The sequence below is a fragment of the Gnatocerus cornutus genome, unplaced genomic scaffold, assembly GCF_029298725.1.
Source record: "Gnatocerus cornutus isolate USDA-ARS CGAHR unplaced genomic scaffold, icGnaCorn1.1 ctg00000023.1, whole genome shotgun sequence".
Lineage (NCBI taxonomy): Eukaryota > Metazoa > Arthropoda > Insecta > Coleoptera > Tenebrionidae > Gnatocerus > Gnatocerus cornutus.
Genome location: NW_028275375.1, coordinates 1,690,964 through 1,714,695, shown reverse-complemented (window position 1 = coordinate 1,714,695; position 23,732 = coordinate 1,690,964). Strand labels below are relative to the sequence as shown.

Here is a 23,732-nt window from a genome sequence, read left to right as displayed (position 1 = left end):
TGCTTATTAATTATTTTATATGTCAAAATTCTACCACAAAAGAGACAAATTTAAGAAATTTTCATTGTTAGATCGAAGTAAGAATTTTCAAAAAAAATTTAAAAAATTATATCTGACAGTTTTAACGCTACAGACATGAAATTATTGGAGACTTATGGCCTAAATTTGTTTATTAATTGTGTCAAATTACACAGTTCTTCGTCAAAAGAGACAAATGTTAAAAACGTTAATTATTAGAGCCAAGCTAAAATTAAAAAAAAATTGTAATTCTTGTAATTTTACCTCTATGGATATGAAAATTGAGAAAGTTAAAGGTCTGCATTTGCTTATTAATTATTCCAAATGTCAAAATTCTACTGTAAAAGAGACAAATTTAACAAAAATATATTTTTAGAACGAAGAGTAAGAATTTTCAAAATTTCCTAAAAATTTATATCTCTGGTAGTTTTAACTCTATAGAAACGAAACTTTAGGGCATTAATTGCCTTAATGTGCTCGTTCATTATGCCAAATGTCAATAATTTAAAGTGTCAAAATTCTACCACAAAAGAGACAAGTTTCACAAATTTTTATTTTTAATAGGTACGAAGCCAGAATTTTCAAAATTTTCTAAAAATGTATATCTCTGGTAGTTTTAACTTTATAAAAATGAAACTTTGGGACATTAATTGTCTTAAGACGCTCGTTTAATATGCCAAATGTCAAAAAATCTACGACAAAAGACACAAATTTTAGAGATTATTATATTATTATTTTGGAGACAAAACATAAATTTTCAAAATTTTTGTAAAAATTCGTAACTCTTGTAATTTTAGCTATATAGATATAAAATTTAAGAAGGTTAAAGGTCTGCATTTGCTTATTAATTATTCCAAATGTCAAAATTCTATCATAAAAAAAAACAAATTTAAAAAAATATATATTTTTAGAACGAAGCCAAGAATTTTCAAATTTTTTTAAAAATTTATATCTCTAGTAGTTTTAACTGTATAGAAATGAAACTTTAAGACAATAATTCCCTAAATGTGCTGGTTTAATATGCCAAATGTCCAAAATCTATGACACAAGACACAAATTTTAGAAATTTTTATCCTTGAGATAAAACTTGAATTTTCGAAATTTTTTTAAAAATTCGTAACTCTTGTAATTTTACCTCTATGGATATAAAATTTGAGAAAGTTAAAGGTCTGCATTTACCTATTAATTATTCTAAGTGTCAAAATTCTACCACAAAAGAGACAAGTTTCACAAATTTTTATTTTTAATAGGTACGAAGCCAGAATTTTCAAAATTTTCTAAAAATGTATATCTCTGGTAGTTTTAACTTTATAAAAATGAAACTTTGGGACATTAATTGTCTTAAGACGCTCGTTTAATATGCCAAATGTCAAAAAATCTACCACAAAAGACACAAATTTTAGAGATTATTATATTATTATTTTGGAGACAAAACATAAATTTTCAAAATTTTTGTAAAAATTCGTAACTCTTGTAATTTTAGCTATATAGATATAAAATTTAAGAAGGATAAAGGTCTGCATTTGGTTATTAATTATTCCAAATGTCAAAATTCTGCCATAAAAAAACAAATTTAAAAAAATATATATTTTTAGAATGAAGCCAGAATTTTCAAATTTTTAAAAAAATTTATATCTCTAGTAGTTTTAACTGTATAGAAATGAAACTTTAAGACAATAATTCTCTAAATGTGCTGGTTTATTATGCCAAATGTCCAAAATCTATGACACAAGACACCAATTTTAGAAATTTTTATCCTTGAGATAAAACTTGAATTTTCAAAATTTTGGTAAAAATTTGTAACTCTTGTAATTGTACCTCTATGACTGTTAAATTTGAGAAAGTTAAAAGTCTGTATTTGCTTATTAATTATTTGAAATGTCAAAATTCTACCACAAAAGAGTCAAATTTCAGAAATTTTTATTTTTAGTACAAAGCCAGAATTTTCAAAATTTTCTAAAAATGTATATCTCTGGTAGTGTTAACTCTATGGAAATAAAAGTGAGTTAATGGTCTACATTTGCTTATTAATTGCACAATTCTGCGACAAAAAAAAAATGTTAGAAGCGTTCATATTATTAGTGGCAAGCAAAAATTTTCAAAATTTTCAAAAAAATTGTACCTCTTGTCATTTTACTTCAATGGAAATTAAATTTGAGGCGATTTATTGGTCTTGATTTGCTTATTAATTGTAACCACATTTACACACCACAAATGTTTGGAACTTTGATTATTAGGACGAACCAAAAATTTAAATTTTTGAAAAAAATATATCTTTGGTGATTTTAACGCCATCAACATGAAATTTTAAAGACCAGTAGATTGCTTATTAATTTTTTAAAATTTTAAGTCTCCAATTTCAAGTCAAAAGAATGAGTGAAATCTTAAAATAAAATTAAAAATGATTGAAGCCTACTCACAACACTCTCATTTCCCTGCAGTTGTTGAGGTCGGGAATCGTCTTCATCTTGTTCGATTTGAGGTCCCTGCCAACAAACGATCATTAATAAATGGTCTGAAACGAGGCTGATAAACTGACAAGCTTTTAAGTCTGGGACAAGTCGTACACAAAGACGAAGGAACGGAGGAAATCCCTGCCCTATCCAACCTCAGGATTTCTAAGGCCGTTGTGCCGTTCAAGTTGGGGAACGTCGACAACTCCCGGGCTTCGGACAGAATCCTGCCAACAAAGGACGAAATAAATCAAATCGCTGCGTACAGCAAAGAAACATCTTCAAGTGAAAATAGTAAAAGCGTCGCCCGCCAATTACCACTTGCGATATGATATGATTTTACGACACTCTAATGCCTGAAGACTTTACAACTTCCTTAAAGTAGCAAAGTCCATAAAATCCGGAGGACACTTTTTGAAATTGAATTTCGAGTCGTAAAAGCAGACAAGCTTGTGGATTTTAATCCGAAGCGAAATGTATGCACATGAGGTAACATATAATACTTGCAGCTTTCGGAGTCGCGGCAGGAAAGAGAAAGCGTGGGCGTCCACTCCCGTCAGAGGATTTCCTTTTAGCTCCAGGAGAGCTAGAGCTGGCGTCTTCTGAAGTAATCCCCCATGGATATACTTGATACGATTACCAGATATCGATCTGCAACAATTACAAGTTCAACTAGAGGCGGCCCTTTGAATTCGGCGGATCTCGCACTCCCGTGGCCCTTGCAGCGAGTTAATTAATCTGATTGCTTTTCACTCGATTCCAATCAGATTCAACGCCACACGGCGACGAGATTAGAAAAAGAAACTTACAATTCTTGCAGTTTGGCGAGCTTCGTGACTGCTGTAGGTATCTGGGTTAGGAAATTGTCGTCGAGCTCCCTGGAAGCAAATTTTCTAATTAAGTTAACCTGCACGTGCCATATGGACAACTTCACCGTAATTAAAATGGCAACGTGGAAATATAAATCCTTATTACAAGTACAATAAAAAGGTGGTGTCTGTAAACGAGTTACACTTCCCTTTGAGTGGCCTTTATTAAATGGGATGATAAAGCGTTCTTGTGCCGGTGGGAAGCTTTATAACGAGATTACGCCGCTATTGATTTGCCTACACGCTGATACTTACAAGACTTTCAAAGATGTCAAGTTGGCAAAAGCCTCTTCTGCCACCTCACTGATCTGGTTGCGTTTCATCAGCCTGGAAAACGACTCAATTTTAATTACAACTCAAGTCAACAGATTTATCGCCGGAAAGTAAATATAGTAGATTTGAAAAAATCTCTTGCGATGGCCATTTTTTTAAATCCGATATTTATTTTCGCTATTCCGTTCCTTTGAACTCCAATTATAAATACGGAATTTATAGTGGCGGCTTCTATAAATTATGCTCTTTGCTAATTTATATTTAGCCAATCTGTCGGCTTGGTGTTAATAAAAACATTCCTCAATTTTATCTGTATTACGAATTGCGTTCCGAACGGAGGATAACAGATTTATAGGCAATACGGAGCTCGTCGGCAATTGTAATTTAGAAGGAAATTAAATTCGAGATTGGTTAAAATAAAAAAGCGAGTGTCGTGTTCGCTGCGAATTATACAGAGCGCTGACAAAGTTCCGCCCAAAATTACATTTTTCTTTCAGGACTGTGCCCTCATTGGACGATTTAATCACGTTCTACCAACATAATTTAGTTCTGGTCAAATATACCTAAACAGAAACCACAATGCTGTCAATTTCAAAAATTTTGTAAAAATCTCTTGTAATTTTACCTCTATGGATATTAAATTTGAGAAGGTTAAATGACTGCATTTGCTTATTAATTATTCCAAATGTCAAAATTCTATCACAAATTTAAGAAATTTTCATTGTTAGAACGAAGCAAGAATTTTCAATATTTTCTAAAAATCTATATTTTTGGTAGTTTTAACTTTATAGAAATGAAACTTTAGGACATTAATTGTCTGAAGGTGCTCGTTTATTATGCCAAATTTCAAAATTCTACGACAAAAGACACAAATTTTAGAAATGTTTATCCTTGAGACAAAACCTAAATTTTTAAAATTTTTATAAAAATTTGTAACTCTTGTAATTTTACCTCTATGGATATCAAACTTGAGAAGGTTATAAGTCAGAATTTGTTTATTAATTATACTAAATATCAAAATTCTCAAACAAGACAAATTTAAAAAAAATATATTTTTAGAACGAAGCCAAAATTTTCTAAATTTTCTAAAAATGTATATCTCTGGTAGTTTTAACTTTATAGAAATAAAACTTTTGGACATTAATTGTCTTTATGTGCTCGTTTATTATGCCAAATGTCAAAAATCTACGACTAAAGACACAAATTTTAGAAATTTTTATCCTTGAGACAAAACTTCAATTTTCAAAATTTTTGTAAAAATTTGTAACTCTTGTAATTTTACCTCTATGAATGTCAAATTTGAGAAAGTTAAAGGTCTGAACTTGCTTATTAATTATTCCAAATGGCAAAATTCTACCATAAAAAAGACAAATTTAAAAAAATATATATGTATTTTTAGAACGAAGCCAGAATTTTCAAATTTTTTTAAAAATTTATATCTCTAGTAGTTTTAACTGTATAGAAAAATTACATTTTTCTTTCAGGACTGTGCCCTCATTGGACGATTTAATCACGTTCTACCAACATAATTGGTCAAATATACCTAAATATAAACCACAATACTGTCAATTTCAAAAATTGGTTGGTGTAAATCCGGCTGCATAAAATCAACCTGCACAGAAAAAACAAATTTTTGTCAAGAAATGGCTATATTACTAAGGTTTGTTTGTTCAGTTTTAAATTTCCCGGGAGAAAGCACGCTCGTGATTGGTCAACCCCCGCGCGTTTAGTTTGCAGTCGGTTTAGGTTGCAAATATTTGCTCAAGGTCACAAATCTCATCGTGTAATTCGTTCCTGTTGCAATGGTGGTGTGTAAATTGGGTTTTGGGGTACAAAAGACGATCGTGAAAGTTTTGTCATTGTAATGTGTCAAAATTCGATTTCTTTTTGAGCAACAGTCGCACCTGAGGGAAATTTCACCCCATTTGGAGCTTTTTTTAAGGGGTGCCTAATTAATTTTCAAGTCAAAGTCGGCAAATGTCAAATTATCGGGGAACAATAGTGCCAACCTTTTACCTCTAAGGATATTAAACTTGAGAAGGCTAAAGGTCTGCATTTACTTGTTAATTATCCTAAAAGTCAAAATTCTACCACAAAAGAGATAAATTTGAAAATTTTTCATTGCTAGGACGAAGCTAGAATTTTCAAAATTTTGTAAAAATTTATATCTCAGGTAGTTTTAACTCTATGGAAATGAAATTTTGGGAAGTTAATAGTCTACATTTGCTTATTAATTGTGTCAAATTACACAGTTATACGACAAAAGAGACTAATGTTAGAGCCGTTCATTATTAGAACAAACTAAAATTTTCAAAATTTTTGAAAAAAAATTGTAACTTGTAATTTTACCTCTAGAAATTTCAAACTAAGAAGGTTAAAGGTCTGCATTTGCTTATTAATTATTATTTGTCAAAATTCTTCCACAAAAGAGAAATTTAAAAAAAAATTCATTGTTAGGACAAAGCTAGAATTTTCAAAATTTTGTAAAAAATTATATCTCAGGTAGTTTTTACTCTATGGAAATAAAATTTTGGGATGTTAATGGTCCACATTCGCTTATTAATTGTGCCAAATTACACAGTTTTACGACAAAAGAGACAAATGTTAGAACCGTTCATTATTAGAGCAAACTAAAATTTTCAAAATTTTTGAAAAAAAATGTAACTCTTGTAATTTTAGCTCGATGGATTTCAAACTAAGAAGGTTAAAGGTCTGCATTTGCTTATTAATTATTCTAAATGTCAAAAGTCTACCACAAAAGAGACAAATTTAAAAAAATATAATTTTAGGACGAAGTCAGAATTTTCAAAATTTTCTAAAAATTTATATCTCAGGTACTTTTAACTCTATAGAAATAAAACTTTAGGACATTAATTGTCTTAATGTGTTCGTTTATTTTGCCAAATGTTAAATTTCTACGAAAAAAGACACGTTTTAGAAATTTTTATCCTTGAAACAACTTGAATTTTCAAAATGTTTGGAAAAATGTGTATCTCTTGTAATTTTACCTCTATGGATATCAAAATTGAGAGTATTAAAGGTCTTGAATTGCTTATTAATTATTCTAAATGACAAAATTTTACCATAAAAGAGAAAAATTTTAAAAAATATATTTTTAAGACGAAGACAGAATTTTCAAAATTTTCTAAAAATGTATATCTCTGGTACTTTTAACTCTAAAGAAATGAAACTTTAGGACATCAATTGTCTTAATGTGCTTGTTTACTGTGCCAAATGTTAAAATTCTACGACAAAAGACACCCGTTTTAGAAATTGTTGTCCTTGAGACAACATGAATTTTCAAAATGTTTGGAAAAATGTGTACTCTTGTAATTTTACCTCTAGGATATCAAAAAGATATGAGAATGTTAAAAGTCTTGAATTGCTTATTAATTATTTCAAATGTCAAAATTTTACCACAAAAGAGACAAATTTAAGAAATTGTCATTGTTAGAACGAAGCGAGAATTTTCAAATTTTTTTTAGAAATTTATATTTTTGGAAGTTTTAACTCTATGAAAATGAAATTTTGGGAAGTTAATGGTCCACATTTGCTTATTAATTGTGTAAAATTACACAGTACTACGACACAAAAGACAAATATTAAAACCGTTTATTATTAGTGCCAAACTAAAATTTTCAAAATTTTTGAAAAAAAAAATGTAACTCTTGTAATTTTACCTGTATAGATATCAAATTTAAAAAGAATAAAACTCAGGATTTGCATATTAATTATTTCAAATGTCAAAATTCTACCAAAAAAGAGACAAAATTAAGAAACTTTAAATTGCACTAATTAATTTTCATGTCAGAGTTGGCAAATGTCAAATTATGGGGGACAATAGTGCCAACTTTGTCATCTCAAAATTTCAAAAGTTTGTCAAGATTCCAACATTAAATAGGAAATAACTGTCAAAGTAAACATTTGTAATCTAAGCCGACTGGATGTGGATGTCATTAGCGCTGCCTACTTGATTTTACAGAATTACGTGAATCTAATCGGTTTAGATTGTAGTTTCGGTCATTTTGGAACCGTCAAATAATAAATGACCTTTATATTCCCAAGAAAAGTCAACTTTGAAGTTGTTGAATATTCGCAAACGTCAAAAGTTTTTGGACATCAAATTTTTGTCAGTCTTTGTAGTTCAACCTTTATTGTCATTGTGAGTGACGTTTTGCGACCAAGGGTGGGTTTAGACTTCGTGACAACAGACGACAAAATTGGCATCATTGCCGCCTAAGAAATTGACATTTGCCCATTTTGACATAAAAGGTACCGAGTATTGAGGCCAGTAAGCCGATTTACACAGCACAAGCACAAATTTTCGTGCGCGACTGTATCGCGATCACCGCTGCGTAATTAAAAGTATATTTGGTTGCATAACTCTCCGAATAAAATTTGATTTTCACTGAAAATAATCGTCCAATTTTCATCGTTAAACCTCACGACCTCTTATCCTAATGTTGAAGTTTACAGCTCAATAAAAAATAAAGCGCGAATAACTGTGAAAGTCATAATACTTAAAGCTCTCTCCGCAATTCAGCCAAGTTCGATTTTGAATTCGGATGGAAATAAACCGAGCAAATAGAGGAAATACTCACAAAACAACGAGTTTATCCAGAGGCGGGAAGGCGGCGTTCGGGAGAGTGTTGATCAAATTATTTCCAATATTCCTGCAAAACAAAGCGTTTAAAACGTGTATCGATAAAACAGTTTTTCGCTAAAATGTAATTTTCGAATGCCAATTATCTCCAATTGTGTCAAATAATCGTTTTAATGGTAATCCGAACGTTTATTTATACTACAAAACAGTTAATGACGTGTTAATGAGAGTGTTTATTAGTTTTATTAGCGCATAAATAAGTGTAAAGTGTCGTAAAGTATATTGTAAATAGCGTTACAGGTGAGTGGTATTAGTGGTCGTCGATTCAGCTCTTTATGCTCCAGCAGCCACCGAATCAATTTCTTCTTCTTGACAACAAAAAATTCGCGTGGCTTCTGGAGCACCGGCGTGTCCTTTAGAGTGTTGGTCCTGGTACTCACAGGACCTCAAGGTGTGGGAGAGCGGTCAGTGCCTCCGAAGGAACACCGCGCAGACGGTTGCCGTCCAGACGCAAGCTGCGCAGTGAAGGAACCTGCTGGAAAGTGCTTCCATCCAGTTTCCAGATTTCGTTATTGCCCAGATGCCTAACCCAACAATATCCAACTACATCATCAATGATTTTCACAGGAAAACAAGCGGAATTTCCAATTTCCGAGCAATTTATCCATCAGTCATTTTCAGTGATATGTCATGGGTGATCAGGAACGAAATGAATGATGATAAATTGAAGATACAGCGCATTAAAAGCCGCACCAAGAAAACGGGACCGGCTTGTAATTGGCTGTAACTGTTTATTATGAAAATTATGCGGCAGTTTTATCACTTTGTACAGGCAATGATAGCAGGAGACTATTGTTCCTAATGTCGTATATTGCGAATTCCGACGCAGAGTTAAATAACGTTACAACGTAGGAGAGATGTTCGAGCGGTTTGTATTTCAGGCGCTTAATGAGGATGAGGTGATACGAGAGAGCGGACGCTTTTCACTCCTGAATGAAATATCTTCAATATATACAGTAATTAATTATTAAAATGACCAGGGAAAATGTTAGAGAGAATTTGCTTCGAAAAATATGAACTTTATAGGGCTCAAAACACGAAAATTTCGTTGAAATTGCGTAAAAAAAATTTTCACATAAGGTGCCCTCGGTTCGATCCGCACGGTTCTATCATGAAAAACCCCCGAAAACTGATTTTTAAGAAACGCAATTTGTGCGCCGGAACTTCCTTAAACTCCCCATAAACAAAATACCCGCGTGTGTCCCATAACAATTAAATCCGACGCTTCTTGCCGCCTTGATAGCGCCATTACTCCAAAACAATGCCGCCTCTGTACGGAAATTGAATAAATTTGATTTTGACGAGTCACGTCTGACTAAAGTTTCAATATCTCGAAGGTGATAAAGAAAGGGAGAATTTTCCAAAGAAACTTTTCTAATAACTTCCCTTTCATTGATACGGCATTGTAGTGTCGCGAGATCAATATCTCGAGTTTTTCTGCAAGTTTTGACCACATAACAAATGAGAGTATTCAGTTTTCCATCGAATTTATCTGCATCCTGGTGTTATCACCTCCATGCAAATTAAACGACTTGGTAGTATCCAGTTAATCTCAATTATCAGACATTAAACACAAATTGGAGATACATAAATGTTGCAGCGAACATAAAATCGCGCTCGTTTATAACTGAAAAAACTTGCTGATGATCGAATCATGGGTTAATTTTAATCAAGCATAAATTGAAGGCTGTTTTTTTATTGCTGTTCACTTACATGATTTAAATCGAAACTATCTTAATTATGTTTTTATTTAATGTTATCTTGATCTTCGTAAAGTATGTGGAAATGGTTGTGTGGTTAATAAGCCGAGAAAGGTATTTCATTACGGAGAAGCCGAGTTGACCATGTTTGGTAGTTGGGCGTTCTGTGAAATGAAATTCGTTTTTGAAAGAGCGAGAAAATTGGTAACAAGTTGAAATGTGGGTCTGTTAGTTGTTTCAGGGTAAAAATGAAAATCTAATTGTTAGAGAGTAAAAATTTAACAAAATTTAATTGTTGAAAATGAGAGATTTTGAGTTTTTCTCTCAAGTTAAAATTTCCAAAAATTGCTTCTTTTGTTTTAGGAGGTTAAAATTTGGTGAAATTAATAACCATAGTTCTAGTAATAAACTCCCGAAATTTCATTGCCATACAATTAAAACTGTCGGAATTACAAATTTTTATTTACGAAAATTAGAGATTTTTTTAGTTTCCATCAAGTTAAAATTTCTAAAAATTGTTTCCTTTGTTTTAGAATGTTCTAGTTTAGTGAAGTTGATAATCATAGTTCAAATAATTAACTCCCCAAATTTCATTGCCATACAACTAAAATTGTCGGAATTACAAATTTTTATTTGTCAAAATTTGAAACTTATAGTTTCTCTATAAGTTAAAAATTTCTAAAAATTGTTTCTTTTGTTTTAGATAGTTCTAACTTTGTGGAGTTGATAATCATAGTTCAAATTATAAACTCCCCAAATTTTATTGCGGTAGAGTTAAAATTGTCGGAATTACAAATTTTTGTTTATGACAATTAGAAATGTTTAGAAAACCTCTATCAAGTCAAAATTTCTAAAAATTGCTTTTTTTTGTTTTAGAACGTTCTAATTTGGTGGAATTGATAAACATAGTTCAAATAATAAACTTCCCAAATTTTATTGCCATACAATTGAAATTGTTGGAATTACAAATTTTTATTTACGAAAATTAGAGATTTTTAGTTTCTCTATCAAGTTAAAATTTCTAAAAATTGCTTCTTTTGTTTTAAAACGGTCTAATTTGATGGAGTTAATAATCACAATTGTAGTAATAAACTCCACAAATTTTATTGCTGTAAAGTTAAAATTGCCGGAATTACAAATTTTTATTTGTGAAAATTTGAAACTTTTAGTTTCTTTATAAGTAAAAAATTTCTAAAAATTGCTTTTTTTGTTTTAGAACGTTCTAATTTGGTGAAATTGATAAACATAGTTCAAATAATAAACTCCCCAAATTTTAATTGCCATACAATTAAAATTGTTGGAATTACAAATTTTTATTTACGAAAATTAGAGACTTTCAATTTCTCTATCAAGTCAAAATTTCTAAAAATTGCTTCTTTTGTTTTAGAATGTTAAAATTTGGTGTAGTTAATAAATATAGTTCTCGTAATAAACTCCCGAAATTTCATTGCCATACAATTAAAACTGTCGGAATTACTGATTTTTATTTACGAAAATGAGAGATTTTTAGTTTCTCTCTCAAGTCAAAATTTATAAAAATTCCTTCTTTTGTTTTAGAACGTTCACATTTGGTGGAGTTGATAATCATAGTTCTAATAATAAACTCCCCAAATTTTATTGCGGTAGAGTTAAAATTGTCGGAATTACAAATTTTTGTTTATGAAAATTAGAAATCTTTAGTTTCTTTTTCAAGTCAAAATTTTTACAAATTGCTTTTTTTGTTTTAGAACGTTCTAATTTGAAGGAATTAATAAACATAGTTTGTATAATAAACTCCCCAATTTTTATTGCCATACAATTAAAATTGTCGGAATTACAAATTTTTATTTGTCAAAATTTGAACCTTTTAGTTTCTCTATAAGTTAAAAATTTCTAAAAATTGTTTCTTTTGTTTTAGATAGTTCTAACTTTGTGGAGTTGATAATCATAGTTCAAATTATAAACTCCCTAAATTTTATTGCGGTAGAGTTAAAATTGTCGGAATTACAAATTTTTGTTTATGAAAATTAGAAATCTTTAGTTTCTTTTTCAAGTCAAAATTTTTACAAATTGCTTTTTTTGTTTTAGAACGTTCTAATTTGGTGGAATTGATAAAAATAGTTCAAATAATGAAGTCCCAAAATTTCACTGCCATGCAATTAAAATTATCGGAATTACAAATTTTTATTTACGAAAATTAGAGACTTTTAGTTTCTCTCTCAAGTCAAAATTTCTAAAAATTGCTTCTTTTGTTTTAGATCGTTCTAATATGGTGGAGTTGATAATCATAGTTTTAGTAAAAAACTCCCCAAATTTTATTGTTGTAAAGTTAAAATTGCCGGAATTACAAATTTTTATTTGCGAAAATGAGAGATTTTTAGTTTCTCTATCAAGTCAAAATTTTTAAAAATTGCATCTTTTGTTTTAGATCTTTCTTATTTGGTGGGGTTGATAATCATAGCTTTAGTAAAAAACTCCCCAAATTTTATTGTTGTAAAGTTAAAATTGCCGGAATTACAAATTTTTATTTGTCAAAATTTGAAACTTTTAGTTTCTCTATAAGTAAAAAATTTCTAAAAATTGCTTTTTTTGTTTTAGAACGTTCTAATTTGGTGGAATTGATAAACATAGTTCAAATAATAAAGTTCCTAAATTTTATTGCCATACAATTAAAATTGTTGGAATTACAAATTTTTATTTACGAAAATTAGAGATTTTTAGTTTCTCCATCAAGTTAAAATTTCTAAAAATTGCTTCTTTTGTTTTAAAATGGTCTCATTTGGTGGAGTTAATAATCATAGTTCTAGTAATAAACTCCCCAAATTTTATTGTCGTATAGCTGAAATTGCCGGAACTACAAATTTTTATTTAAGAAAATTTGAAATTTTTAGTTTCTCTATCAAGTCAAAATTTTCTAAAAATTGTTTCTTTTGTTTTAGATCTTTCCAATTTAGTGTAGTTGATAATCATAGTTCTAATAATAAACTCCCGAAATTTCACTGCCATGCAATTAAAATTGTCGGAATTACAAATTTTTATTTACAAAAATTAGAGACTTTTAGTTTCTCTATCAAGTCAAAATTTCTAAAAATTGCATCTTTTGTTTTAGATCGTTCTAATTTGGTGGAGTTAATAATCATAGTTTTAGTAAAAAACTCCCCAAATTTTATTGCTGTAAAGTTAAAATTGCCGGAATTACAAATTTCTATTTGTGAAAATTTGAAACTTTTAGTTTCTCTATAAGTAAAAAATGTCTAAAAATTGCTTTTTTGTTTTAGAACGTTCTAATTTGGTGGAATTGATAAACATAGTTCAAATAATAAACTTCCTAAATTTTATTGCCATACAATTAAAATTGTTGGAATTACAAATTTTTATTTGTGAAAATTAGAGATTTTTAGTTTCTCTATCAAGTTAAAATTTCTAAAAATTGCTTCTTTTGTTTTAAAACGGTCTCATTTTTTGGAGTTGATAATCATAGTTCTAGTAATAAACTCCCCAAATTTTATTGTCGTATAGCTGAAATTGCCGGAACTACAAATTTTTATTTAAGAAAATTTGAAATTTTTAGTTTCTCTATCAAGTCAAAATTTTCTAAAAATTGTTTCTTTTGTTTTAGATCTTTCCAATTTAGTGTAGTTGATAATCATAGTTCTAATAATAAACTCCCGAAATTTCACTGCAATGCAATTAAAATTGTCGGAATTACAAATTTTTATTTACGAAAATTAGAGACTTTTAGTTTCTCTATCAAGTCAAAATTTCTAAAAATTGTATCTTTTGTTTTAAATCTCTCTAATTTGGTGGGGTTGATAATCATAGTTTTAGTAAAAAACTCCCCAAATTTTATTGTTGTAAAGTTAAAATTGCCGGAATTACAAATTTTTATTTGCGAAAATGAGAGATTTTTAGTTTCTCTATGAAGTCAAAATTTTTAAAAATTGCATCTTTTGTTTTAGATCGTTCTAATTTGGTGGAGTTGATTATAATAGTTTTAGTGAAAAACTCCCCAAATTTTAATGTTGTAAAGTTAAAATTGCCGGAATTACAAATTTTTATTTGAGAAAATTTGGAACTTTTAGTTTCTCTATAAGTTAAAAATTTCTAAAAATTGCTTTTTTTGTTTTAGAACGTTCTAATTTGGTGGAATTGATTAACATAGTTCAAATAATAAACTCCCCAAATCTTATTGCCATACAATTAAAAATGTTGGAATTACAAATTTTTATTTGTGAAAATTTGAAACTTTTAGTTTCTCTGTTAGTAAACAATTTCTAAAAATTGCTTCTTTTGTTTTAAAACGGTCTCATTTGGTGGAGTTGATAATCATAGTTCTGGTAATAAACTCCCCAAATTTTATTATCGTATAGCTGAAATTGCCGGAACTACAAATTTTTATTTAAGAAAATTTGAAATTTTTAGTTTCTCTATCAAGTCAAAATTTTCTAAAAATTGCTTCTTTTGTTTTAAATCGTTCTAACTTAGTGAAGTTGTTAACTATAGTTCTAATAATAGATTTTATTGCCGTAGAGTTTAAATTGTGGGACTTACAAATTTTTATTTTTAGAAATAATTTTAATCTACAAAGTCAAAATTTGTAAAAAAAACTCTTCCCTCATTTAAGATCAGTTTTCGAACGTAAGTACTCCACTGCTTCGCCAGGAATTAATTTTGCCTAAATTCCAAGTAGCGATATCAATCTTTGATAAATGTCGCCATCAAGTCGGAAAAGCGATCAGAAAACGGTCTTTTTTTCCATAAAACTTAATCTGACTATGTTTTCAACTTCGAAATATTAAATCTGCGTATTCAGTAAGTTTTCGTACGAGTGTGAGGTAAATCCGTAATAAATCAGGATCGGGCCGATGGGCCAAAGGAATACGAAAGACAAACGGTACTAAAACCAACAAACACTTCCTACAGGAAAGAATATTTTATCTGTCCTCGGAAGAGGGGTGTCTGCTTATTGATTCAGATTAGGAATTACATTATTTATTCTTATTGTGTGGCTGACTCAACGGATTTCACCACAAATCGATTATAGAGGAAGTAAACATTTCACCTTTCATTTGACTTTTGACCCACTAAAAGTCAATTGACACCCTCTTTAAATCATTTTTATAACGATCCAACATTTAATTTCTTATCTGAACAACTTAGTTTAGCTTTGACATGGAAGATAAACTGTTTCCAATTTAGTTAAGAGCTTTTATACAGTCGCAGCTGCGGAAACATGCACTTGGTTTTAAACAAAAAAGTATAATTCTGCAGAATTATTACGAAATTTCCAGAAACGTCAAATTTATCAGGTTTTAGAGGCGAAATTAGCATAGAAAAAGCGATGCATATTCATACAGTAAATCGGCTCCGAGTGACAGAAAGAATTAATGTTATACTGTTATAGTGTGTACTAATAGCGGATTAGTTCTGAATTAGACCCACAGTTTGCTTTAAAATTAGCATTAATGGAGTTGTTTAAGTAAACGATCGTTCCGGCCCTGTAAGGGTTTTGGAATAACGCGTTTTACTTAAAACTCCTCAAATTCGTTCTTTGCGTACTTTTCTTGATTAACAATTCCACTTTGCTAGAGTCGATTTAAATTACAGGATGATTAACTTTGAAAATAACACCTCAATCTCATTACTTTCGTTTTTCAGAAGAATTAAAGAAATGAGACTCGGCGAGATGATGAAGCGTCTAGACGGGAGCTTAAAAACACCCTGTACAGGGTGCGACAACTCGCCGCTAAACCACTTTTAATTATGAGGCTATACAGAGTGTAATTTTGTAAGTTTGGCAGTTTTTACGTTAAATTAATGAAAATTTGGGGATTTTTTTGGGGACGTCAGAATTTTGAAATTTTTATTTTTAGGACAAATTTGAGTTCAAACTTTTTTATTCAATTCTGTAAGTTTGACAGTTTTGCGCTAAATTAATGAAATTTTGGAAATTTATTATTATAGAAGAAGTATTTATTGAGTGTACTAAATTACATAAGTTTAGGTAGAACAAGACGTAAGTATTTTGGAATTTTTTATTTTGAGGGCAAATTTGAGTTCAAACTTTTTTTAAGTTTGACAATTTTGACGTTAAATCAATGCAGTTTTACTGATTTATTACTTTGGAAGCGCTTATTGAGTTAATTAATTTTAGAAGTTTAGAACAAAAGTTAGGAATTTTGGAAATTTTTATTTTTCGAACTAATTTAAGATCAAATTTTGTTATTAAATTCTGTAAGTTAACAGTTTTGACGTTAAATTAATGAAATTTTGGGAATTTATTATTATAGCAGCATTTATTTGAGTGTACTAAATTACGTAAGTTTAGGTAGAACAAGACGTAAGTATTTTGGAAATTTTTATTTTAAGGGCAAATTTGAGTTCAAACTTTTTTTAAGTTTGACAATTTTGACGTTAAATCAATGCAGTTTTACTGATTTATTACTTTGAAAGCGCTTATTGAGTATAATTAATTTTAGAAGTTTAGAACAAAAGTTAGAAATTTTGTAAATTTTTATTTTTAGAACATATTTGAGTTCAAACTTTTTTATTAAATTCTGTTAGTTCCACAGTTTTGACGTTAAATCAATGAAATTTTGGGGGTTTATTAATTTGGAAGTGCATATTGAGTGTACTAAATTACAGAAGTTTAGATCAAAAAACACAAATTTTGAAAAAAATTATTTTTAGAACATATTTGAGTTCAATTTTTATTTAACTTCTATAAGTATGACAGTTTTGACGTTAAATTAATAAAATTTTGAGGATTTATTACTTTGGGAGCGCTTATTAAGTGTACCAAATTATAGAGGTTTAGAACAAAAGGTAGGAATTTGTGAAATTTTTATTTTTAGGACAAATTAGAGTTCAAACTTTTTTATTAAATTCTGTAAGTTAACAGTTTTGACGTTAAATTAATGAAATTTTGGGAATTTATTACTTTAGAAGCGTTTATTGAGTTTACTAAATTATAGAAGTTTAGAACACGACGTAAGAATTTTGGAAATTTTGATTTTTAGATCAAATTTGAGTTTAAACTTTATTACTAAATTCTGTAAGTTTGGAAGTTTTGACGTTAAATCAATTAAAATTTGGGGGTTTATTAATTTGGATGCGTTTCTTGAGTGCACTAAATTACAGAAATTTAGATCAAAAGATAAAGATTTTGAAAAATTTTATTTTTAGAATAAATTTGAGTTCAATTTTTTTTTAAATTCTCTAAGTATGACAGTTTTGAAGTTAAATTAATAAAATTTTGGGGATTTATTACTTTGGGAGCGCTTATTAAGTGTACCAAATTATAGAGGTTTAGAACAAAAGGTAGGAATTTGAGAAATTTTTATTTTTAGGACAAATTAGAGTTCAAACTTTTTTATTAAATTCTGTAAGTTAACAGTTTTGACGTTAAATTAATGAAATTTTGGGAATTTATTACTTTAGAAGCGTTTATTGAGTTTACTAAATTATAGAAGTTTAGAACACGACGTAAGAATTTTGGAAATTTTGATTTTAAGATCAAATTTGAGTTTAAACTTTATTACTAAATTCTGTAAGTTTGGAAGTTTTGACGTTAAATCAATTAAAATTTGGGGGTTTATTAATTTGGATGCGTTTCTTGAGTGTACTAAATTACAGAAGTTTAGATCAAAAGATAAAGATTTTGAAAAATTTTATTTTTAGAATAAATTTGAGTTCAATTTTTTTTTTTAATTCTCTAAGTATGACAGTTTTGACGTTAAATTAATAAAATTTTGGGGATTTATTACTTTGGGAGCGCTTATTAAGTGTACTAAATTATAGAGGTTTAGAACAAAAAATAGGAATTTGAGAAATTTTTATTTTTAGGACAAATTAGAGTTCAAACTTTTTTATTAAATTCTGTAAGTTAACAGTTTTGACGTTAAATTAATGAAATTTTGGGAATTTATTACTTTAGAAGCGTTTATTGAGTTTACTAAATTATAGAAGTTTAGAACACGACGTAAGAATTTTGGAAATTTTGATTTTTAGATCAAATTTGAGTTTAAACTTTATTACTAAATTCTGTAAGTTTGGAAGTTTTGACGTTAAATCAATTAAAATTTGGGGGTTTATTAATTTGGATGCGTTTCTTGAGTGTACTAAATTACAGAAGTTTAGATCAAAAGATAAAGATTTTGAAAAATTTTATTTTTAGAATAAATTTGAGTTCAATTTTTTTTTTTAAATTCTCTAAGTATGACAGTTTTGACGTTAAATTAATAAAATTTTGGGGATTTATTACTTTGGGAGCGCTTATTAAGTGTACTAAATTATAGAGGTTTAGAACAAAAGATAGGAATTTGAGAAATTTTTATTTTTAGGACAAATTAGAGTTCAAACTTTTTTATTAAATTCTGTAAGTTAACAGTTTTGACGTTAAATTAATGAAATTTTGGGAATTTATTACTTTAGAAGCGTTTATTGAGTTTACTAAATTATAGAAGTTTAGAACACGACGTAAAAATTTTGGAAATTTGATTTTAAGATGAAATTTGAGTTTAAACTTTATTACTAAATTCTGTAAGTTTGGAAGTTTTGACGTTAAATCAATTAAAATTTGGGGGTTTATTAATTTGGATGCGTTTCTTGAGTGTACTAAATTACAGAAGTTTAGATCAAAAGATAAAGATTTTGAAAAATTTTATTTTTAGAATAAATTTGAGTTCAATTTTTTTTTTTAATTCTCTAAGTATGACAGTTTTGACGTTAAATTAATAAAATTTTGGGGATTTATTACTTTGGGAGCGCTTATTAAGTGTACCAAATTATAGAGGTTTAGAACAAAAGGTAGGAATTTGAGAAATTTTTATTTTTAGAATAAATTTGAGTTCAATTTTTTTTTTAAATTCTCTAAGTATGACAGTTTTGACGTTAAATTAATGAAATTTTGGGAATTTATTACTTTAGAAGCGTTTATTGAGTTTACTAAATTATAGAAGTTTAGAACACGACGTAAGAATTTTGGAAATTTTGATTTTAAGATCAAATTTGAGTTTAAACTTTATTACTAAATTCTGTAAGTTTGGAAGTTTTGACGTTAAATCAATTAAAATTTGGGGGTTTATTAATTTGGATGCGTTTCTTGAGTGTACTAAATTACAGAAGTTTAGATCAAAAGATAAAGATTTTGAAAAATTTTATTTTTAGAATAAATTTGAGTTCAATTTTTTTTTTTAAATTCTCTAAGTATGACAGTTTTGACGTTAAATTAATAAAATTTTGGGGATTTATTACTTTGGGAGCGCTTATTAAGTGTACTAAATTATAGAGGTTTAGAACAAAAGATAGGAATTTGAGAAATTTTTATTTTTAGGACAAATTAGAGTTCAAACTTTTTTATTAAATTCTGTAAGTTAACAGTTTTGACGTTAAATTAATGAAATTTTGGGAATTTATTACTTTATAAGCGTTTATTGAGTTTACTAAATTATAGAAGTTTAGAACACGACGTAAAAATTTTGGAAATTATGATTTTAAGATCAAATTTGAGTTTAAACTTTATTACTAAATTCTGTAAGTTTGGAAGTTTTGACGTTAAATCAATTAAAATTTGGGGGTTTATTAATTTGGATGCGTTTCTTGAGTGTACTAAATTACAGAAGTTTAGATCAAAAGATAAAGATTTTGAAAAATTTTATTTTTAGAATAAATTTGAGTTCAATTTTTTTTTTTAATTCTCTAAGTATGACAGTTTTGACGTTAAATTAATAAAATTTTGGGGATTTATTACTTTGGGAGCGCTTATTAAGTGTACTAAATTATAGAGGTTTAGAACAAAAGATAGGAATTTGAGAAATTTTTATTTTTAGGACAAATTAGAGTTCAAACTTTTTTATTAAATTCTGTAAGTTAACAGTTTTGACGTTAAATTAATGAAATTTTGGGAATTTATTACTTTAGAAGCGTTTATTGAGTTTACTAAATTATAGAAGTTTAGAACACGACGTAAAAATTTTGGAAATTTTGATTTTAAGATGAAATTTGAGTTTAAACTTTATTACTAAATTCTGTAAGTTTGGAAGTTTTGACGTTAAATCAATTAAAATTTGGGGGTTTATTAATTTGGATGCGTTTCTTGAGTGTACTAAATTACAGAAGTTTAGATCAAAAGATAAAGATTTTGAAAAATTTTATTTTTAGAATAAATTTGAGTTCAATTTTTTTTTTTAATTCTCTAAGTATGACAGTTTTGACGTTAAATTAATAAAATTTTGGGGATTTATTACTTTGGGAGCGCTTATTAAGTGTACCAAATTATAGAGGTTTAGAACAAAAGGTAGGAATTTGAGAAATTTTTATTTTTAGAATAAATTTGAGTTCAATTTTTTTTTTAAATTCTCTAAGTATGACAGTTTTGACGTTAAATTAATGAAATTTTGGGAATTTATTACTTTAGAAGCGTTTATTGAGTTTACTAAATTATAGAAGTTTAGAACACGACGTAAGAATTTTGGAAATTTTGATTTTAAGATCAAATTTGAGTTTAAACTTTATTACTAAATTCTGTAAGTTTGGAAGTTTTGACGTTAAATCAATTAAAATTTGGGGGTTTATTAATTTGGATGCGTTTCTTGAGTGCACTAAATTACAGAAATTTAGATCAAAAGATAAAGATTTTGAAAAATTTTTTTTTGGAATAAATTTGAGTTCAATTTTTTTTTAAATTCTCTAAGTATGACAGTTTTGACGTTAAATTAATGAAATTTTGAGGATTTATTACTATAGAAGCGCTTATTGAGTGTACTAAATTACAGAAGTTTAGAACAAAACGTAAGAATTTTAAAAAATTTTATCTTTGAGGCAAATTTGAGTTTAAACTTTATTACTAAATTCTGTAAGTTTGACAGTTTTGACGTTGAATCTATGAAATTTTGGGATACAGTATATTACTTTGAAAGCGTTTATGGAGTGTCCTAAACTTCAGAAGTTTAGAACAAAAGTTGAGAATTTTTGAAATATTTTTAGGAAAAATTGGAGTTCAATTTGTTAAATTCTGTAAGTTTGACTGTGTTTGACGTCAAATTAATCAAATTTTGGGGATTTATCACTTTGGAAGCGTTTATTGAGTATACTAAATTTCAGAACTTTTAACCAAAGTGTAAGAATTTTGGAAATTTTTATTTGTAAGACAAATTTGAGTTCTAATTTTGTTTTCTTAATTCTGTAAGTTTGACAGTTTTAACGTTAAATCAATGAAATTTAGCTGATTTATTACTTTGGAAGCGTTTATTGAGTGTACTAAATTTCAAAAGTTTTGAACAAGACGTAAGAATTTTGGATTTTTTTTTATTGGGGGAGAAATCAAATTCAAAATTTTCGACAAAAAACTGTAAGATTGATAGTTTTAACAGTAGCGCAATGAAATTTGAGAGATTTATTACTTTCGCGGTGTTAATTCAGTGCACTACATGACACAGGTTAAAAGTTAAAAAATATCCCTAAATAGAACTTCGAAAAGTCAAAAAAATAAATAAATTAGAGCCTCAAAGAAAAAATATGAACTGAATTGATAGATTTTTGGGGGATTCGCCGGCGCGTCCGAAAAAATCCGACAAATATGTATTTTTACGACCCCCAGGGGTGTTTATGGGTTAGGTGACCTGTCAACTACGTCATAAAATGTTTTCTCAGCTAAAAAGATCCGTTGATATTCCCGCTTCTACTAACCGACATTCCCAGCTTTACGTCGGCGCCACTTTTTATACGTTCCGGCTGTTGTTCCAACTCATCTCTATTCACCCTTTGTTTATCCTCTTTATGTATTTTCACAAATTCAATATTTCGACAAGATACGAATTCGTGTACCGGACTTAAAAAGAAGACGAATAAAAATAGAAATTCCCACTTACAAAGTTTGGAGCTTGCTGAGGGGGCGCAGGGCTTCCACGGGGATCTCCACCAAGCCGCAGCCCTGCAGAAGCCTGGAAAGGAAAAATATGACTTATTTACTAATTTATTTATTTATTTATTTATTTAACAAGATAAAAGTTAGTGCTTTTGATGCCTCTCGTTGGTATTAGCAAAGATTTTGCCGTAACTCTTGATTACGTTGTAGATCACGTCCACAACGCGGAAATCGTAATAAACTGTAAATAAAGCAGCAAAATTCGAAATCATAAATTCATAGAGAGGTCGTGCAAGGACAATGCACGTCGTCATGTTCACGGCATGCCCGCCCGACATGTATTACAAGTTGAACACGTTGAGGACGCGCCACCAATAAATATCATCCTCCTGTAATATGTTGACAATAAAACCGCTCGGGAATAAACACTAAATCATGCCCAATGTGCCACAGAGTAAAAAGCGCGCACAACACTCATAAATATTAATCTGGAGTGGCGGAATCGGCTGCTTTCCACACAAGAAATCCATGTCAGATCCGAAAAACAAAATCTAACGAAGGAGATTGTTTTTTATTTCATTGGCCAAACGAGCACCGGGATTCTATGGAAGAATGTTAACATCGTGGTTGGCGTTGGACACTAAACTAGAGGCAGTTCTATCAGTTGGGTGTAAATCAGACTTACAATTCTACAGGGTGAATAAAATACAATTTACACTTTTTTTAACTTCAAGTTAAACCGCTGGCAAAGAATTAAAAAAGTTTAACTCGAAATAGGCAGACAAAAGATCGTTCTTAGATTTTGCAAAAGTCGAGTTTTTCGCGAAAATTCATGACTAAAACTATGCCAAACTTCTGATAACGATATCTCTCTTATTTTTTGAAGTAAACTTGAGCTATTTACATCAGTGTACGCAAAATTTTCCGCAGATTCCAAATCTGGGATTTAAATTCAGATCCGACAACAAATAACTGAGTTATGGCCGATCAAAGTTTCGGATAGTTGATTTTCATTTTTTCTCATTTTTCCCAATTTTCAAAGTTAAATATCTCGGAAACTATTAGAGATATTGAGATGCGGTTTGCGCCATCGTTTTTCTCGGCTCATTTTACGTTAGAAAATGTGCTTAAAAGCCTAAAATTCGATAGTCGATTTTTCGCGAAAAAAAATTGCGACTCAAACAATGAAAATTTTTCATTTTTTTTATTTTTGACCATAACTCGCAAACTATTTGTCCTATAGATCTCAAATTTGGCCAGTAGATAGATTTTAAGCTCTTCTTTCGACTGATATATAATTCAATGCTATTAAACGTCATTTTCATTTTGAAAACATTGGTTGAAAATCACCCTAAAATGACGTTTTCAAAACAGTTTTTGGCCAATGCCTCATTTATTTATTACGCAAACTCAACAAATTTGGGTCTCATTTTACGCAAAATTTCACGCTGAATCCAAAGCCGCAAGAATTTTTGAGTTTCGTCAACGAATAACTGAGATATGGCCGTTTGATTTTTAGGGTTGTCGCCAGAGGGCCAAATTTTTAAAGGTTCAAAACAATTCGTGCTCGATATCTCGGAAACTATTTCAGATATTGAGATGCGGTTTGCGCCATCGTTTTTCTCGCGATTTTTTACATGAGAAATAGTTTTTAAATTTTTCAAAAGTCAAAAGTTGCAGTTTTTCGCGAAAATTCATGACTTCATGGCAAAGTTCTGATCAAAGTTTAGTGAAAACACGTAACCCTAAAATTTAACACTAAAATATGTGAAAAATCAAGACTATCCACGCCAATATTTTGTTTTTCAGAACGCACTGGATAGTTTTTTATAGAAACCGAGAATTTAATGCGATCAAAGCGACGTATGTTTTGTCTTCGATTTTATACTAAACATTCGACTTGTTGCTTCT

At 29.1% G+C, this 23,732-nt stretch overlaps 1 protein-coding gene across 2 annotated transcripts in view; it reads right to left on the bottom strand.

The window, feature by feature from the left end:
- The window catches only part of LOC148166291 (uncharacterized), a 130,421-nt gene that overhangs the window by 5,314 nt on the left and 101,375 nt on the right, over nucleotides 1-23,732 (bottom strand). Inside the window, exons 4-11 of one of the 2 annotated variants that reach the window (XM_088048596.1) lie at nucleotides 21,826-21,897; nucleotides 8,657-8,800; nucleotides 8,215-8,286; nucleotides 3,596-3,667; nucleotides 3,281-3,349; nucleotides 2,979-3,122; nucleotides 2,558-2,698; nucleotides 2,439-2,504 (exon numbers count right to left, since the gene is read on the bottom strand). In XM_088048596.1, coding sequence (XP_087904722.1) covers nucleotides 2,439-2,504; nucleotides 2,558-2,698; nucleotides 2,979-3,122; nucleotides 3,281-3,349; nucleotides 3,596-3,667; nucleotides 8,215-8,286; nucleotides 8,657-8,800; nucleotides 21,826-21,897 — 780 coding nt within the window. The remainder of the gene's footprint in view (nucleotides 1-2,438; nucleotides 2,505-2,557; nucleotides 2,699-2,978; nucleotides 3,123-3,280; nucleotides 3,350-3,595; nucleotides 3,668-8,214; nucleotides 8,287-8,656; nucleotides 8,801-21,825; nucleotides 21,898-23,732) is intronic. The other variant, XM_088048597.1, reaches the window with a different exon arrangement.